Genomic DNA, 19,775 nt, shown 5'->3' on the forward strand with positions numbered 1-19,775 from the left:
AATTGCTTACTGAACCTACATTTTAGACCTTTGATTGGTGTACAAAGACACTCGAACCTTTCTGAATACCAATACTTAGTAGTCTCTCACCTCTCAAGAAACATTTTGCTTTTCCCGGCTTTGGAAAATTTTGTACTTGCCCATTTTATTCCCCATCTGTCGTGCTATTACATAATCATTTATTTGATCAGTTTGTCATTCCCACGCAACCTGTGTTTGAACAGCTCAATTTCCTGCTAGGTCACTTTATAAACATTACATATGATTCCCTCTTCTAAATAATTGATATAGACTGAAACACATATAGCCAAAGCACTAATCTATGTGGCACGCCACTAGTTGTACCCTCAAAAAATTCAACAGATTTGTCAATAACAAATTTCCTGTCATAAAGCTATTCTGACGGTGCATAATTACTGTGATTTTGTAACTGCTCTGTTAACATCCTTTGCAATAGACTCTAGTTTTATATCCTTTGCTGCAGTGTGGGTACTGATGTTGAAAAGCATTACAGCATTCAAAGATATCATTCCTGTGCTTCACTGAGCAGCAAACAAAAATTGTTAGTTTTTCTTTGGATTCTTATTCAAGATGCTTCATACCTGACCGGTGTGTTCAGTTTCATCTTTGTTTATGAGGTACATCATGAAGAATCTGACAAACAGAAAACACTTGTAAGCCTCAGTTAAACCTCTGAAAAGCAAATATTCAATATCATGAAAGGAATCTTCCAAGAGAACCCAAGATGAGATTAAATATCACCATTTAGTACTTTGATACTTTATGGACATTAAATCGCCATCTTTTCGGCAGATGCAAGGTATTGTCAAAACGAGCAATGTCAGATTATAAGATGTTAACCAGTTATATAGTAACTCTATCATGTTTGACATGCATAAAGGTTTTCTTAAGAACTAGGTGCAAGTATTTTTTGCCACCAGCCCCTTGGTAATGTTAGGAAAAAGTGCACAAAAATCAGGGAGACTTCATCTGATCAAATTACACTAGTGCCATCTCTTTTGTCACCAAATTACTCCATGTATGCACAAAGCAGGCATATAAACTTACAGTTGCATGGTAAAGGATGCTTTCCTTCCTGTAGTCACTTGCAAAGCTATCCAGTGTTATCAGCCATTTACCCAAACTAGCTAGCTAATCCTGCCCTAACTTCCTCCAAAATTTAAACATTTTCAATTTCTCCTTGGAAAGTTTGCTTTTCCAGGGTACATCCTGTCCCTTAGGATTCCCTCCAACAACTTGCCCACCACCGACATCAGGCTCACTGGTCTGTAGTTCCCTGGCTTGTCCTTACCACCAAGGACTGATTAGGGATAGTCAACATGGCTTTGCGCATGGGAAATCATGTCTCACAAACGTGATTGAGTTTTTTGAAGAAGTAACAAAGAGGATTGATGAGGGCAGAGCAGTAGATGTGATCTATATGGACTTCAGTAAGGTGTTCAACAAGGTTCCCCATGGGAGACTGGTTAGCAAGGTTAGATCTCACTGAATACTGGGAGAACTAGCCGTTTGGATACTGAACTGGCTCAAAGGTAGAAGACAGAGGGTGGTAGAGGGTTGTTTTTCAGACTAGAGGCCTGTGACCAGTGGAGTGCCACAAGGATCGGTGCTGGGTCCACTACTTTTCATCAATTACATAAATGATTTGGTTGTGAGCATAAGAGGTACAGTTATTAAGTTTATAGATGACATCAAAATTGGAGGTGTAGTGGACAGCGAAAAAGGTTACCTCAGATTACAACGGGATCTTGACCAGATGGGCCAATGGGCTTAGAAGTGGCAGATGGAGTTTAATTCAGATAAATGCGAGGTGCTGCATTTTGGGAAAGCAAATCTTCGCAGGACTTATACACTTAATGGTAAGATCCTAGGGAGTGTTGCTGAACAAAGACACCTTGGAGTGCAGGTTCATAGCTCCTTGAAAGTGGAGTTGCAGGTAGATAGGATAGTGAAGAAGGCTTTTAGTATGCTTTCCTTCATTGGTAAGAGTATTGAGTACAGGAATTGGGAGGTCATGTTGCGGCTGTACAGGACATTGGTTAGACCACGTTTGGAATATTGCGTGCATCTGCCTCAGGCCTCAAAACTTAGTGTCCATCTCTTTGATATTTCAAAAATCTAACTTCCTCCTCTTTAAATACTTTCAGCAACAGAGAATCTACAATCCTTAAACAGAGAATTCTAGGCATTCACCACCTTCTGAGAGAAGTAATTCCTTTGCATGTCAGTTTTCCCTCAATCTGAAATCATGTCCTCTGGTTCAAAATGCACCAATCATGGAAATATGTTTTCAACATCTGCTTCTCAAGCCACTCAGAATTCTGCAAGCTTCATTTTTTAAACTCTTATTAATGAAGTTGATTGGCTGTCCTATATAAGTGAACCCCTTCAGCTCTGAAATTACTTTAGTGAATATCTTTTCAACTGCCTCTAATATCAGAATGTTTCTTTTTTCTTAAATAGAGACCAAAACTGAACACAGTTATCCAGATGCAACCTCACTAAAACCCTGTATAAGACTTCCTTCTTTTTGCCTTTTCAATTATTTGTTGCATCTGTATGATAACCTTTTGTGTTCTATGGAAAAAGAACATCCAGGTCCCTGTGCTATACCTTTTTTGGGAGTCCCTCTCCATTTAAATAATAGTCTGCCTTTTGATTCATCTTATCAAAATACATAACCTCACACGTTGCTACAGTAAACTCCATCTCTCATGTTTTTTTCCCATGGCGGGTGTGTTAGAAGTGAGAAAGACCAGGGAGTAGTGGTGGCAGGATCATGGGATTTCAGGGCTTGATTGGAGGAAGAGCTTCCTGTTTCTTGGAATTTACTGCATATGGAAGATAAAGAATGTGGGAAAATAAACAACAACGTCTTAAATGCACAAAAGTAGATATATCCCCGGGACCTGATCAGGTGTACTCTAGAATTCTGTGGGAAGCGATTGCTGGGTCCCTTGATGATATATTTGTGTCCTCGATAGCCACAGGTGAGGTGCCAGAAGACTGGAGGTTGGCTAACATGGTGCCACCATTTATGAACAGTGATAAGGAAAAGCCAGGGATCTATAGATCAGTGAGCCTGACATTGGTGATGGACAGGTTGATGGAAGATTCCTGAGGGACAGGATTTACGTGTATTTGGAAAGGCAAGGACCAATTAGGGATAGTCACCATGGCTTTGTGCATGAGAAATTATGTCTCACTAATTTGAGATTTTTTGAGAAGTAACAAAGAGGATTGATGAGGGCAGAGCAATGGACATGATCTATATGGACTTCAGTAAGCTGTTCAGCAAGGTAGACTGGTTAGCAAGGTTAGATCACATGGAATATAGGGAGAACTAGCCATTTGGCTACAGAACTGGCTCAGAGACTGGTGATGGAGGGTAGCCTTTCAGACTGCAGGCCTGTGACCAGTGGTGTGCCACAAAGATTGGTGATAGAGCCATTGCTTTTCATAATTTATATAAATGATTCGGATGTGATCATAGGGAGATATGGTTAGTAAGTTTGCGGATGACAATAACATTGGAGGTGTAGTGGACAGCAATGAAGGTTACCTAAAGAGTAGAATGGGATCTTGATCAGATGGGCCAGTAGGCCGAAGAGTGGCAGATGGAGTTCATTTTAGATAAATGTGAGGTGCTGCATTTTGGAAAGGCAAATCAGGGCAGGACTTACATATTTCATGACAGAGTCCTGTGGACCTGAACAGAGAGACCTTGGAGTGCAGGTTCGTAGTTACTTGAAAGTGGAGTCACAGGTGGATAGGATAGTGAAGACGACATTTGGTATGTTTTCCTTTATTAGTCAGTGCATTGAGTATAGCAGTTGGGAGGTCATGTTGCAGCTGTACAGGACATTGGTTAGGCCACTTTGGAATGTTGTGTGTAATTCTGGTTTCCCTCCTGTAGGAAGGATGTTGTGAAACTTGAAAGGGTTCAGAAAAGATTTACAAGGATATTGCCAGGGTTGGAGGATTTGAGCTACAAGGAGAGTTTGAATAGGCTAGGGCTGTTTTCCCTGGAGTGTCAGAGGCTGAGGGGTGACCTTAGAGGTTTACAAAATCTTGAGGGACATGGATAGGATAAATAGACAAAGTCTTTTCCCTGGGTGGGGGAGTCCAGAAATAGACGGCATAGGTTTAGGATGAGGGGGGGGAAAGATATAAAAGAGACCTAAGGGGCATCTTTTTCATGCAGAGGGTGGTACGTATATGGAATGAGCTGCCAGAGGAAGTAGTGGAGGCTGGTACAATTGCAACATTTAAAAGGCATTTGGATGGCTGTATGAATAGGAAGGGCTTGGAGGGATATGGGCTGGGTGCTGGCAGATGGGACTAGATTGGTTGGGATAGCTGGTCAGCATGGATGGGCTGGACCAAAGGCTCTGTTTCTGTGCTGTACATCTCTATGACTCTTATTCACCAGGATGTTGTCAGGGTTGCAGGACTTGAGCTATAGGGAGAGGCTGAATAGGCTGGGGCTATTGTCCCCGGAGTTTTGGAGGCTGAGGGTTGAGCTCATAGAGGTTTACAAAATCATGAGAGGCATGGATAGCGTGAATAGCCAAGGTCTTTTCCCAGGGATCAGAGAGTCCAAAACTAGAGATCATAAGTTGAAGAAGAAGAGGGGAAAAATTTAAAAGGAACCCGAGGAATAACATATTCACGCAGAAGATGGTGAGTGTATGGAATGAGCTGCCAGAGGAGTTGGTGGAGGCTGGTACAATTACAACATTTAAAAGGCATCTGGATAGGTATATAAATAGGAAGGTTACAGTGGACATGGGCAAAATACTGGCAAATGGATCTAGATTTATTTAGGTTGGCATGGACGAGTTGGATCGAAGGATCTGTTTCCGTGTATACAGCTCTATGACTATGTCAGAAAATGGGCAAATGGCCCACCAATTACACATACCTCAGAACAGCTCCTGCAAGAATCTCAGACTGACATATGGATGAATATGCGTCAAAGAGAGAGTGCCTTCATTGGCATTTGCATGAGGGGCCTTCTGTCAATACGTAAATTCAGCAATTCTATGAAAATTTCCGTTTAATGAGGTAACAGTTTTTATAAGAACTAGGAGCTGGGATAGACCAATCATCCCTTCATGCTTGCACCAGGAATATTAGTGCCAAGCTGAATTTAATACAAAGCTCTCCCAAACACTGACTTAATTGCACTTTCTATTACCTCTCAGTTTGGTTACTGTTGTTGTACTGGCAAGTTTAATACGTGAAGTCTAAGTACAGATTGACACTGACATAACTTTCCCATTGTCACCTTTACATAGAATTGGACACCAATTCTAAGTTCAATAAGACAGGGAGATAGATCTGGCATATTTCGTAGTTTTGAGAGGGGTCAGTGACCACTTTTCAATGAATTAGGGGAATCCTGGCAGTAACTGAGTGTTACTGATGTTACATCAATTACTGATGGAGTCAAGTTTTTCTGTCAACTGGTTCCTGACCTTTCATTTCCCCTCATTCTTGCCCTCAATTTCTCATCTTCACCTGCTGACTGATGGCCCTCTAGAAACATCTCCTATAACATTGGCTGGTGTCGAACAGTGAGCAAGAACACTGAACTGCAGGGGATCTAACAGTTTCTCCCAAATCCAGGACCTAGAAGGACAGGAACAGAAAGTATCTGGAACAACTAAGTGATAGAGGAAGAAGGAAGGTTACCTAAGGCTGAGAAGGCAAAAATCAGACAAGGCTCTAGAGGGTTACAAGGTGGCCAAGAAGGAACTGAAGAACACACTTAGAAGAGCTAGAAAGGGGCATTAAAAAGCTTTAGTAGGGTAGGATTAAGGAAAATTCTAAGGCACTGTACACTTACGTGAGGAACAAGAGGATGGCCAGACTGAGGGTAGGGCCAATCAGGGATAGTGAAGGAACCTTGTGACTGGAGTCGGAGGATGTAGGGGAGGTCCTTAATGAATACTTTGCTACAGTATTCACTAGTGAGAGGGACCTTGTCGTTTGTGAGGACAGCGTGAAACTGGCTGATATGTGCTCAAACAGGTTGATGTTAAGAAGCAGGATGTGCTGAAAATTTTGAAAAACATAAGAATAGATAAGTCCTCTGGGCCAGATGAGACATACTCAAGATTACTACAGGAAGTGAGGGAAGATTTGTGCCAGATGACTGGAGGGTGGGAAATGTTATTCTCCTGTTCAGGAAAGGAAATAGGGATAACCCTGGGAATTACAGACAAGTCAGTCTTCTGTTTGTGGTGGACAAATTATTAGAGAGGATTCTGAGAGGCAGGATTTATGATTACTTGGAAAACCATAGTTTGATTAGAGATAGACAGGTGAGGTCATGCCTCACAAGCCTTATTGAATTCTTTAAGAATGTGACAAAACACATTGATGAAGGTAGAGCAGTAGATGTGGTGTACATGGATTTAAACAAGACATATGATAAGGTTTCCCATGGTAGGCTCATTCAGAAAGTAAGGAAGCATGGAATACAGGGAAATTTGATTTTATGGATACAGAATTGGATAGCCCATGGAAGACATAGGGTGGGAGGAGATGGAAAGTATTTAGCCTGGAGCTCAGTGATCAGTGGTGTTCTGCAGGGATCTGTTCTGGGACCTCTGTTCTTTGTGATTCTTATAAATGACTTGGATGAGGAAGTGGAAGGGAGCTAGGACGTTTCTCAATGGAGCGAAGAGGATAAGAGGTGACTTAATAGAGATGTACAAGGTGTTGAGGGGCACAGATGGAGTCCTTACCATTAAGTATAAGTCCTGCAAAGATTTGCTTTCCCAAAATGCACAGAATCATAGAGATGTACAGCACGGAAATAGACTCTTCTGTCCAACTCGTCCAAGTTGACCAAATATCCCAACCTAATCTAGTCCCAGCTACCAGCACTTGGCCCATATCCCTCAAAACTCTTCCTATTCATATACCCATCCAGATGCCTTTTAAATGTTGCAATTGTACTAGCCTCCATCACTTCCTCTGGCAGCTCATTTCCATACACGTACCACCCCCTGCGTGAAAATGCTGCCCCTTAGGTCTCTTTTATATTTTTCCACTCTCACCCTAAACCTATGCGCCCTAGTTCTGGACTCCCCCACCCCAGGGAAAAGACTTTGTCTATTTATCCTATCCATGCCCCTCATGATCTTATAAACCTCTACAAGGTCACCCCTCAGCCTCCGACGCTCCAGGGAAAACAGCTCTAGCCTATTCAATCTCTCCCTATAGCTCAAATCCTCCAACCCTGACAACTTTGTAAATCTTTTCTGAACCCTTTCAGGTTTGACAACATCTTTCCAATAGGAAGGAGACCAGAACTGCACGCAATATTCCAAAAGTGGCCTAACCAATGTCCTGTACAGCTGCAACATGACTTTCCAACTCCTGTACTCAATACTCTGACCAATAAAGGAAACATACCAAACACCTTCTTCACTATCCTATCTACCTGCGACTCCACATTCAAGGAGCTATGACCCTGCACTCCAAGATCTCTTTGTTCAGCAACACTTCCGAGGTCCTTACCATTAAGTATAAGTCCTGCAAAGATTTGCTTTCCCAAAATGCAGCACGTCACATTTATCTAAATTAAATTCTATCTGCCACTTCTCAACTCATTAGCCCACCTGATCAAGATCCCGTTGTAATCTGAGGTAACCTTCTTTGCTGTCCACTACTCCTCCAATTTTGGTGTCATCTGCAAACTTACTAACTATACCTCTTATGGTCACATCCAAATAGTCAGAGACTTTTCCCCAGGGCAGAAATGACTATCACAAGGGGGAATAATTTTAAGGTTATTGGAGGAAGGTTTAGGGGAGATGTCGGTCGTAGGTTCTTTACACAGAGAGTGGTGGTGCGTGGAATGCACTGCCAGAGGTGGCAGTAGAGTCAGACACATTAGGGACATGAAAGTGACTCTTGGATAAGGCACATGGATAATAGTAAAATGAAGGGTATGTAGGTTAGTTTGACTTAGGAGTCAGATAAAAGGTCATCACAACATCAAGGGCTGTACTGTTCTATGTTCTTAACTACCATCTACAAATCGTCATTCTCCTGATTCACAGTCCTTTTATTGTCAGTAGATCAAAATCCTGGAATTCCCAACTTAATAATACATTGCCTATCGCAGCTAAAGGAGGAGCTCTTGGAGGCAGCTGTAAATCAGGCAATAATTGCCATCCAAGTCAGTGATTCCAAATGCTGAGATGGAAAGGAATGCAATAATATTTGTAAATATGACACGACCCGAACCCCCAAGAATGTATCCATGGTGAGCATCCCCATTCATTAAAAGCAAGCTACAATAGGCACTGCAAATCTGAAACAGAACCATGGAATGCTGGAATTACACAGTAAGTCTGACAGCATCTGTACAATGTGAAACAGTCAATATTTCAGAACAATGACCTTTCATCATAATTCCTGGCACTCCTATCTCAGAATGACATATTGAGAGGAAGTTGATTTCGGGAAATGCTAAAATCTTTATAGAAAGAAATGTTAGATCCTTACCTAAATTGAATAAAAGTTCCCAGTTTCCAATATTCTACATTGAATCATCAGAATCAACATGTGTTCTTAGTAAAATAAATGTCTTCTCAAGCAATGAGTCACAGGATCTCAAAATAATTCATTTTTAACCCTACATTTTATAATAATCTCATTCCTTAGTTATGTTTATAGTCATGAAAGGAAGACAAAAGCCAACCTTAACCTGGTTTTAATTTACAATGATTTTTAAATACATCTCATAATACAGTTCAGACTTGCAAAATTAATACTCACAAGTAGTTTGCAAGGTTGTGCTCTTGTAAAGTATGTACCTCAAAACCATGTGGTATAGTGTCAAAGTAATCATTGCCGATTCCACAAATAAAGCATTTGGTCTGAAAGTCAAGAAAAAAAAACAAGCCATTTGAATCATTACCTCAACCTCTTTCCAATACAAATAGCACTTAGCATTTCTTAAACTTCTGAGGGAACTGTCGTCATTTGGTGGGTATCTAACATGTCAGTAAATACCAACAGTCTTTGTATCAGTACAACACAAGATCATGAGGAATAGCAAGTAAATTTGCCAATGTTCAGCAAACTGCTCCCTTCAGCACAGGAGACAGAACAAAAAATTGGAGCAGAGGGTGGGTGGACAGTCAGAAGCCGGTCACTAATGTGGAATCCTACTCTGAATAACATTGACATTTGAATCTTTGGATTTAAGATACAGAGAATGGAAGTCAATATCAATTCAATGAAATGGGTACGAACATAAAATATGATCAATAAGAAAAAACAGACCTCCATGTCTTCTCGCACTTGCTCCTGTTGGTCTCTCAGCTCACCAAAAGCATCAATGATCAAACCTAACCAGAGCCGAAACAGGTAGTGTAAGCAATATTTCAACAGTTTGCATTTTCCACTATATTGCCACTAATTGTCACACACATTCTTATATGGGTTGGTACATTAATAATATGTTATGATAAAAAATATTTTTAAACCTTCTTGATGCAATTATGTAATTAATTTTTGAACCATAGCCCTATATCCTTCTAGCTCTTTTAAACAATTTATTTACTTTTCATTATCAAATGCACATGTCAATGAATTATCCAATTCTAGGACAAATGTCAGGAAAGATGTAGCAAGCATTTTAGTTAATATACTCCCTAAATCATGATCACATAAGTAGGATCACTAATTCATTTGGATGTTCACTTACCTATGTACTTGTATCATTTTAACATTTTACAAATTTATTTACATGAATATGGATTTTTGCAGATGCCATCAGACTGGATTCCTTTAGATTCTATATTGTGTATAGTCAATACTAACAAAATTACAACATATTAGTACTGCAGACAACCTACTCAAAGTATCTATGCTAGTGTTTATGCTCCACCCAACTCTCCTGCCACCCTTCTGCATTGAGCCCCAGGGACATATGCTTGTATTTCTTTCTCCTTCATGTGCTTCCCTAATTTCTCTGTAGATACACCTCTTGATTCACCACAACCTCTTCATATTCTAACCAGGCACTTTTCTGAATTCCCTATTGAATTTATTTGTGATTATCTTACGTGGAAGGTAGTTCTGGAAATGGAAATACTTTCTTCATGTCAACCCTATCAATCCTATCCATGATGTTAAAAAAAATTTGTATCAGGTCACCCCCAAGGTCTCTCTTTTCTGAAAAGAACCCAGCTTTTGAATCTTTCCTAATTGGTACAGGATCTCAGTTAGTATTGTTCTAGCAATTTTCTTTATTTCATCCTTTGCATCACTATACACATGTAGAGTGGTGCTCCTCAAGCTATATAATACCATTTTCTTTTTCTATGGTCCTTTCGCTGATTATGTGTGCTCTTTTCATTATATGGAAATATAAACTATACAATGTTGTAAGTGTAGACTAACTAAGAGAATATCTGAAGGGGACCGGAACATAAAATTTGCATTTGACACCTTTCAGTACTTGGCAGAAATTCAAAACTGAAGAGTGAATAGCCCTAAAGTTCTTGTATAAAATAATGTATTAAAAATAAGATGTCTTTATGGTAAGAAAACATACCCTGAATAATGGCCAGTAGGATGACAATGACGAAGAAGAAGAATGTGATGTCAAAGATAATTCGATACATTTCAGAAGGATCTCCAGCAGGATCTTCAATTTCATCCCCAATGCCACCTCCCGCTCTAACACCCACATACATGTGAAACAAGTAGCACTGAAAATCAAAGACAACAATATATTACATATTGTCTGAGATTGAAATGTGTTACCAAGGCAGGAAGCATTGAATTATGACTGCAAGGTAGAAAATGAATCATTCACCATTCAATCAGTATGCAGCAACAAGGTCCTTTAAAGGTTTTTGTGGGAGTGGAGTGCATCATTTCTCCCTCCAACTCTATTTTGATTTAGTCCCTACCCTCCCCTTCACTGTTTTGATCACACAGCACTGTCCCTTGATGTGAAGGGCAGTGTTTGTCACTGGCCACCCGGGAGTTTTCCTATCTTCCTGGTGGTGGAAATTGAATAAAGATTCGTGCACTTTGTGTCTTTCACTGTGTCTCACACCTGCGTACACACACCATGGGTCCTGGGGATAAAATAAGCACTACTGCACTTAGGTGGTAGTGTGGGGGTTAAATTTAAAAGAAAAAAAAAGTGAAAAGAAAAAAAAAGGAAAAAAAAATTAAAGGTTTTTGTTAACCAATTAGTTGATGCTGGATGGCATTCTAAGTTCTCTTTACTGTTTCTGGTTTGGGGATATAGGATCACACCCTGATTGTTATCCATTGGTCATCTGATGTATAAGTATAGGATCAGGTTGCCTGTGATGCCCCAAATAATTAATGGCATACCGACATTTAATGCTTGGGGGTGTTACATACTCCTTCAGGTGTGTTTTCAGCACTGCGGCATTTAAATAGAATATCCAGAACACCACCTTCCCACCTATCCCAAAGGTTCAACCGTAACAGAAGGTTGAAACATTGGAAATTTATCCATGTATGAGCAATTAATGACTCTCAAGCTTGGTATAAGCTCAGTCAATATCAATAATACTCTGGTATGACATAATATGGTTGGCAGCCTGTTAAAAGTTTTTTTTTAAAATAGGAAGGAGGGAATAATATCTTCAAAGATATTATCCAGTGCACATCAGGGATATCCCACCACCCCCAGAAGATTGTTCAGTAAACTTCAGAGTATTCAGTAATCAGGGTGGAGGGTTACATGAATGGGCTGGTTGTGGTCAGGACCAATGATAAGGACGATCAATGAGATTTTATCAAAAAGAGAGAGACAGAAATATGACAAAACAATCAGTTCCCAGATTGAGGAAATCTACACCCATCGATTGCATGATAATTTCAGATAACCAGGGGCTTTAACCTGGGTGGAGCCATTTGGTTCTATGGCAGGGAAGGAAATCCTGAATCGAGGGATTCAACTATGGAGTTTCGGGAAGGTTTTAGGGGCAACAACATACTCAAGAACTTTGGAGATGGGTCAGCAGTTTTGTAAGGAGTCATGTGTTGATTTTCTTTCAGGAGAGGAGTGATGCCAGCAGACTTGAAGAGTGGAGTCCAGCAACCAGAGGGAGGGGAACCATTAACACTGTAAGTTAACATGGGGACTAAGAAGGGGCAGGCTGGTGGGTCACCAGGTTAATGGGAGTAAGATTGAGAGAACTGGATGTGGGTTTCTCAGAAAGGTTAAGCATGAAGAGAACTTGAGGGGCAATCAGTGGTTCACAAGATAAAGATATGAAGGATACAAGACAGAGGAGAAGAGTTCAAGAGGAGGGCATGCAATAAGAAAAAGAAGCTGAAGGTCCTGTTTGCATGTCAAGCCAAATCTGGAAATGGGGAACAGTCTTAGAAGACAAATTCGGGGCCTAGACATAATTTCTGTGATCTGGCAATCGATGCGAAATTACTTGGTTGCCAAGTCATTTTATGTTGAACCTAAGTGATCCAGGGAAAAAGAGTTGTACATGGGGAATGACCAAGACGAGAGTATGGTTTTAATGGCGACTTGAAAATGGAGTTCAGGGTGCACTTAAGCACTTGCATAAAAGTCAAGCAAAATGGAGGGTCAAAAGGGTGACCTGAACAAGGGGGAGACTGGCAACAAGGAAGTCAGGTTGCTTCTCATAAACAAGCAGCAATGAGTTACCTTGATCAGCCTTTCAGAGAATGCAAAACAAGTAAGCTTATTTCAGAGTCTGCAACAGCAGCGGGAGTGTAGGAAGGTTGCGGACTGCTGAAAAGTTGGGGTAAAATTTTGGTACCTAGGAGGGAGACAACTTAAAGGAGACATGACAACAGGAAAAGGGTGTTCGACCTGAGGGAGTATTGTGGAAGAAAAGGAAAAAGAAAATGGAAACGGAACGTTTATATTCAGAACGGCAGTTAAAATGTGCACATGACTGCAGACAGGTAAATTCAGGTTATGTAGCAATGCAGCTACTGAGCCATACTTTAATTGGAAGCACTCTCATCTCAAAATGTGGTACTTGAAAACTTCAAATGTTTTTATGATCTGTAAATCTCTTTGGATGTTGTTGTTGTGAAAGGTGCTACATAAATGCAAGTCTTTCTTTAAATAAAGAGAGGGGCTCAGTCATTTTAAACAATAACAATATTCTTTATAATTCAGTAATGAATTGGCAGTCACTTGAGGAAGACCTTCATGAAGTTAGATCTCATAAATAGTAAAGATGGATTATGCTATACTCTGTACGTCACAGATGAGTGAACTCATTAATATTTGTGACTCTTTATTCTGAATACACAGGTTTCACATTCCTGGAACTGTATATCTATAGTATGTTCACCATATCCACAAAGTGGACAAATAAATACCGTCATCATATCATCGCATTTCATGTCTGGTTCATCTTCATCCTCACTCTTGTTGTAAAATTTGCGGAAGAAATTGAAAGCAACCACTGTGTATAGATACACCACGACAGCCAGGAGGCCCACAGTCAGCACAAGCTGCCCAAAACAAGAAGCAATGTTTTCAAATGAGGGAATGCCAATACTTAATCAAGAGGAAAGGCTCAACTTGAGCAAGGTCTGAACATTAGCTTAATGTACATGCAGAAATATACATTCTGTATCAAATATTACACCTTCCCTTCCACGCTTTACATTGGGATGAATACTTATTTTAAAAATGGATCTTTCAAATGTTAGCCTCAGTAGTTCACAGTTAGATTCAGCATCATTATGGAAAGGGACAAAAAGAGGCTAGGAGATAGGAGCAGAGATTCACTGACCAGACTGTCTATCCTGACTGTCGCATCCACTTGGTCTTAATGTACTCACAAAATACCTTTGGATTTTCCTTGATTTTACCGACCAACAGACTTACATATCTCTTTGCTTTCCTAATTGCCCTTATGTACTTTCTATACTCCACTAAGCTTCTTAAAAAAATAGTGACAACTTTTGTAAAAATACCATCTCTGTCTCTGCATTATCTTGCCACATATACTTCTCTAGATTTCTCTGGGGATTCCAGAATTGGCAACACCACTTTTCTGTTTAATGGGGATGTGTCTACATTGTGCTCATAGCACCTTGCTGTGGAATTCCAGCCACTGACTTTCCTTCAAATGGCTGTGTCCTGACATCCTTTGCAAATCTTTCGGCAGCATTCTAAGGTTTGCCTCCCTCAACCCAGTCAGGATTGGGTCTATTAGAGACATATGCGGTAATTTGTACATGGAGGCAGAACATGTGAGTAGGGTTTTAAATGAGTATTTTGTCTGTGTCATCACAGAAAGGCATGATGCAGACTTTCAATTCAAAGAGGAGGATTGTGAAAATAAGCATAGCCAGGAAGGAGAAACTGAGAGAATCTGCAAACATTTATTCAAAAAGGCTATGAGGAATAGGCCACATAATGATAGACAGGTCAGTCTGTGGACCCTCTGCAATACAAACACATCCTTCCTTAGATATGGGGCCCAAAACTGCTCACGATATTCCAAACGCAATCTGACCAGAGCTGTACACAGTGCCTGGTCAGTGAATCTCTGCTCCTGTATCCTAGCCTCTTGAAATGAACGCTTTCAGTCCATTTTTCAACACAACTGCAAACTAGTCTTCAGAGAATGCTAAACTAGGTCTCTTAAATGCTTCAGATTTCTGAAGACATTCCCTATTTAGAAAATAGTCTATGGCTCCATTTTTACGACCAAAGTGTATAACCTCTGCTAGCTTCCCCTAGCACAGAGATCAAATACCACAGGCTCACAGATTTAAGATGATTGCCAAACGGATTTAGAGGGGGCATGAGGAAAATATTTTATCACACAGAGGGTGTTAGGTTTCTGGAAATTGTTACAGTTTGGTAGTTGAGGTGGAAAGCCTCGACGTGTTTGAAAGGAATCTTGATCTGCATCTAAAGCATTGTAACCTGCAAGGCCACGGATCATGTGTGGGAAAAAATATACGACTAAATGCATAGTTAGTTTATTCAGCTGGCACAGACACACAAAACTGAATGGCCTCTTTCTGTGCTGTAACGTTTCTATATTTATATGATCTATTAAAGGAACAACAGTTAGGTAGATATAAACTGTGCTCTCCCAATTGCAACTGTCCCTCCATCAGCATGTCCTTTTTCAACTGGAGAGAAATATGTACCCCTAACACTCAGCATGGAAGCTGTTTTATTCCCGATGTGCATTAAATGACCTGAATTTGAGTACACAGAATACAATTTCAAAGTTCACAGACAGAACAAGACTCACTGGTGTATAGCATGTGGGATTGTTGCAAACATCAGAAATGACCAGTAAAATGCCAAATGATAAACGTTTGCAGAGAAATGACGGATGAAGCTTATTACAAAAAAAAAGTGAATTAAAGGCAGCAATGTGAACAAAAGGGAGAAATTAAAAGTGGTGCAGGAACAGATAGAGCTCAAGTTTTACATAGAAAAGCTGTTAAAGTTGTAGAACAAGGCTATAAAATAAATATATTTTGTCTTTGGCTTTATAAACTTAAACAAAAGAGCAGAAGAATAAGGAGGTTATGCTAGAGCTTCATAAATTACTACTGATGCACAAGTTTCAGTATTGTATTCATTCCTGGGATCACAGTTTAGAAGAATATAAAGGCTTTGGAAAAGGTGCAAAGGAAGATTGATTAGAATAATACCAAGAATAGGGGTATTCAGTTACATGGAGAGATTGAGATTGTTCTTTTTAGAGAAGCTACGGCTCTGGAGATGTAGCTGAGGTGCTCAAAGTCATTAAAGGTTCTGAAAATATGAACAAAGAGAAATACTTCTGATGACAGGAGAGTTAATTGTTATAAAACCATAGGATATTGGGGTAGAAATAGGCCATTCAGCCCAATGCGTCTGCTCTGCCATTGGATTGTGCCTGATACATTTTCAGCTCCATTCTCCTGCCTTCTCCCATAACCTTTGATCTCCTTACTAATCAAGAACTTATCTATCCCTGTCTCAAATACACTCAATGACTTGGCCACTGCAGCAATGAGATCCACAGATTATTTACTTTCTGGCTGAAGAAATTACTCATCTCAGTTCTAAACGGTTGTCCCTTCACTCTGAGGCTGTGCCGTCATGTCCCTCCAACTGGTGGAAACATCTTCTCCATGTCCACTATATTCAGATCTCTCAGTACTCTGTAAGTTTCAATCAGATTCCCTGTATCCCAAACTCCATCGAGTACAGACCCAGGCTCCTCAGCAACTCCTCATATGACAAGCCTTTCATCCCAGGATCATTCTTATAAACCTCCTCTGAACCTCCTCCAATGCCAGCACATCCTTCCTTAGATACATTATAATGATTCCAAGCCAGTTGGTGAAGTATGAAACCAGATTTTTGATAGGTTTATTTGCAGAATATGGCATTACTTCTGTCTGCTTCTTACCAGTGTCTCAATGGTCTCCTTTTGTAAGTGCTCTGAATATTTAGTCTTTGCCCTTCATCTGCTTATTGTAAGAAGATAATAAACATACTAACAATATCAGCACCTGGCACAATGGGCTGAATGGCCTTCTTCAATGATCAAAATATGGAACAGACTCCCAGATGCAGATGTTCAGATGTTCAGATGAATAATCATAAAATCCCTTCAATGTGGAAGCAGGCCATTTGGCCCATTGAATCAACACTGACCCTCCGAACAGCATCCACTTAACTTATATATCCCTTGACACTACAGGGCAATTTAGCACGACCAATCTGCCTAACCTGTACATCTTTAGACAGTGGGAGGAAACCCATGCAGACACGGAGAGAATGAGTAAACTCCACACAGACAATCGCCTGAGGCTGGAATCGAACCCGGGTCCCTGGTACTATGAGACAGCAGTGTTAACCATGTCATCCCCAAATCTCAAATACCTTTGTAAATATTAGAATCTGCAACAGATGGGAGTTCTGGATGAATGAACTAAATTGGACAGAATGTCTTTCTCGTCTGCAAAATTCCTCTTGCAATTTGAGGCAAGTCAGGCGCTATGATTTTTCTAAAGTTCTCACCTGCTTGCCATTGTGAGTTACAGATGATAATATGGTACGGAGTGTTTTAAATCCCATAGCAATATCCAACAAGTGGGCAGCAAAGAAAAAGTTGTTGTAGTGACCCAAAATGGACATAGTGGTGTACCAAGCTAAGTACAAGAATGACTGTAAAAAGAAAACAGAAATTTAAATATTAGCTGCATTAGAAACTTTTACAACCATTAATTGCCACAATTAAAATGTTTCCATTTGTGTAAAATGAAAAAAAAAATTGCAACTTGGATACAAAACACACTTATCAGTTTAATGAAATGCTGACATTAATATTGGTAGCAAATTTTAATCCTTGGGCAATTGCAATGAAATGACACAGTCCCTTAGGTCACAGCTGTATTTTCTTACCAGATATGTGGAATACCCAAGCGTCAGTTTCTATATCTTCCTGAAGTCAGGAGTTGAAGTGATTAATTGCCAATTGTTTGTTTTTATCCCCTCAGTAAATTTGAATTTTTCATCTAGAACTCGATCCACAGAATTTTCCTATCACAGGAAGTGATTGGATTTGGTCATCATTCAGAGCCCTGGGAGAAATTTACTTTCCTGGTGCCCCTGAAGTTTTGTAGAGTGAACTGAGTTCTGGAAAGCTTCCAAAAACTTGCTTTGAGACCTCGGAAACATTGGGACACGTCTGCTGAGTGGTTGGGAACATTGACAATTAGGTTGAATGTTTTGACAGATAAATGTCTTTACTAGATGTAGTATTATTAGTTAAATATATCTTCTCTGCTTTGGTTGATCAGCTATGTTCTGAAAAGATAAATTTCAGACCTTTACATTGTACAGCATTGTATCAGTGTTGAAAACACATCTGTTTTGCTATTGTTAGAGGTGTTATATATCTCAAGAAAATAATGATTGGAAATGTTAATGTCTGGATCTTAAGTAATTTAAATGCCCACAATGCTTTAAGTTTTCAAAATGCATGTTTTACTCAGAAAAATGTACTAGCGCCTAAACAGCTTTAGTTGATAAGTCATCTGCTGTACTTTGGAAAAACATGATACACAAGTGATTTTTCAGTTTTGTCGGCTCCACTGTATGGGTTAATTAAAACATCTGAGCCTGTTGTGAATGTTGAGCTTAGCATCAGATGGCAAGAAGCACATATCTCAGCAAGGGGTTATTTCTATAGTTTGACAGTTTCAATAGATTATTAAAGGATTAATCATCTTTGAATGATTGCGTTTTTGAATGACAAGTTTATTAGTTTGCTTGAGACATATTTTTCAAAAGACTTTGAATTAATTCATGAGGTACATAATAGATTTGGGTGGATAGCTATGGAGGATATAGTTGAGATATAAGAGGGAGTGAAGGAGGCATAGGTGCTGGTGGGGAGAGAAGGATAAGCATTGAAGGGGAGAGTGTATGAATGATGTTGGAGAGTTGTTCTGAAGTATCAGGGAACCAAGCCAAGCCTTGTAAAAACCCTAAACCTGCACAGCTTCAGTACTACCTCTGTAGTTGGGTAACTGGAATCCTGCCTGCCCACATCTCCAGGAGACAAAATTAAGTTGAGACAGGCACAGCAGACTGGCTTGAGTTTCCAAAGTCAGGAAAAAACAAGACTTGCATTTCCTGAACCTCCTCAAACAAAGCAGAATTCTGTTCCGTTCTTCCAAATCAATCAAACTTTGAATGTCATACTTTTAACTGGCTCAAAGAAACTGAGACAAATAATAAGTTTTTCTTCTAAAGTACTGTCAATGCTGGTCAACTGAATTACTGAAAATACTCAGCAGCTCAGGCAGAATCTGTGGAGAGGAACAGAGTCAATGCTTTACATCGATGAGCTTTCATCATAAATGAGAAAGATAAAACGGTGAGTGGGATGAGGCATAAAGAGCAAAAAGGATGGTTTTGGATAAGGATACAAAACACCTCTCTTGTCATTTAGTCACTCCTGTATTCCATCCAATTATAGTTCTTTCTTTTTGTTTTTATTTTCGCTCTCAACCCATTCTCTGCCTCTGTTGTTACTTTAGAGGGAGTTCATGTGATACAGTGGGTAGCATCCTTACATCTGACTCATGAGATCCAGATTCAAGTCCAACAAGACCTCATGGCCATGGAATGTGTGTTCTTAATATGGCCAAACAAGTATTATAAATGGTTCACCTCAAGTTTTAGCCACTGTTTTGAGGCTATCAATCTGCTCCAGAAAAAAGCTCTGAGAAACATAATCAAATGTTATCAATCTGTGATCATGCTCAATTTGATGAGTAAAAGTCAATATACTTCTATGGGTGTTAATGGAATGAATTGCTTTTAGACCTAGCTATTATACTGGAGAAAAAAGACGTTGTTATATCCTAACAAATCACGATCAAATCTTCTACATATAATCAGTTGCAAGGTCCTGTGATTTCACAATACACTGAAATGCACACAAATTTCTGCTATTTTTCTTGGAGAAGAAAGTGAGGTCTGCAGATGCTGGAGATCAAAGTTGAAACTTTATTGCTGGAACAGCACAGCAGGTCAGGCAGCATCCAGGGAACAGGAGATTCGACGTTTCGGGCACAGGCCCTTCTTCAGGAATGAGCAGAGAGTGTTCAGCAGGAGAAGATAAAAGGTAGGGAGGAGGGACTTGGAGGAGGGGCGTTGGAAATGTGATAGGTGGAAAGAGGTCAAGGTGAGGGTGATAGGT

At 39.9% G+C, this 19,775-nt stretch overlaps 1 protein-coding gene across 11 annotated transcripts in view; it reads right to left on the reverse strand.

Moving 5' to 3' along the window:
- ryr3 (ryanodine receptor 3) overlaps positions 1 to 19,775 on the reverse strand; it is a 370,356-nt gene that overhangs the window by 3,959 nt on the left and 346,622 nt on the right. For all 11 annotated transcript variants that reach the window (XM_043697973.2, XM_043697975.2, XM_043697971.2 and 8 more), the window contains 6 exons: positions 17,084 to 17,230; positions 13,414 to 13,548; positions 10,607 to 10,763; positions 9,331 to 9,395; positions 8,821 to 8,921; positions 603 to 654 (listed from right to left, as the gene is read on the reverse strand). In XM_043697973.2, coding sequence (XP_043553908.2) covers positions 603 to 654; positions 8,821 to 8,921; positions 9,331 to 9,395; positions 10,607 to 10,763; positions 13,414 to 13,548; positions 17,084 to 17,230 — 657 coding nt within the window. The remainder of the gene's footprint in view (positions 1 to 602; positions 655 to 8,820; positions 8,922 to 9,330; positions 9,396 to 10,606; positions 10,764 to 13,413; positions 13,549 to 17,083; positions 17,231 to 19,775) is intronic.

The sequence above is a fragment of the Chiloscyllium plagiosum genome, unplaced genomic scaffold (genome assembly GCF_037043375.1).
Source record: "Chiloscyllium plagiosum isolate Xiang-an unplaced genomic scaffold, Cpla_swu_hap1 HiC_scaffold_8, whole genome shotgun sequence".
Taxonomy (NCBI): Eukaryota; Metazoa; Chordata; class Chondrichthyes; order Orectolobiformes; family Hemiscylliidae; genus Chiloscyllium; species Chiloscyllium plagiosum.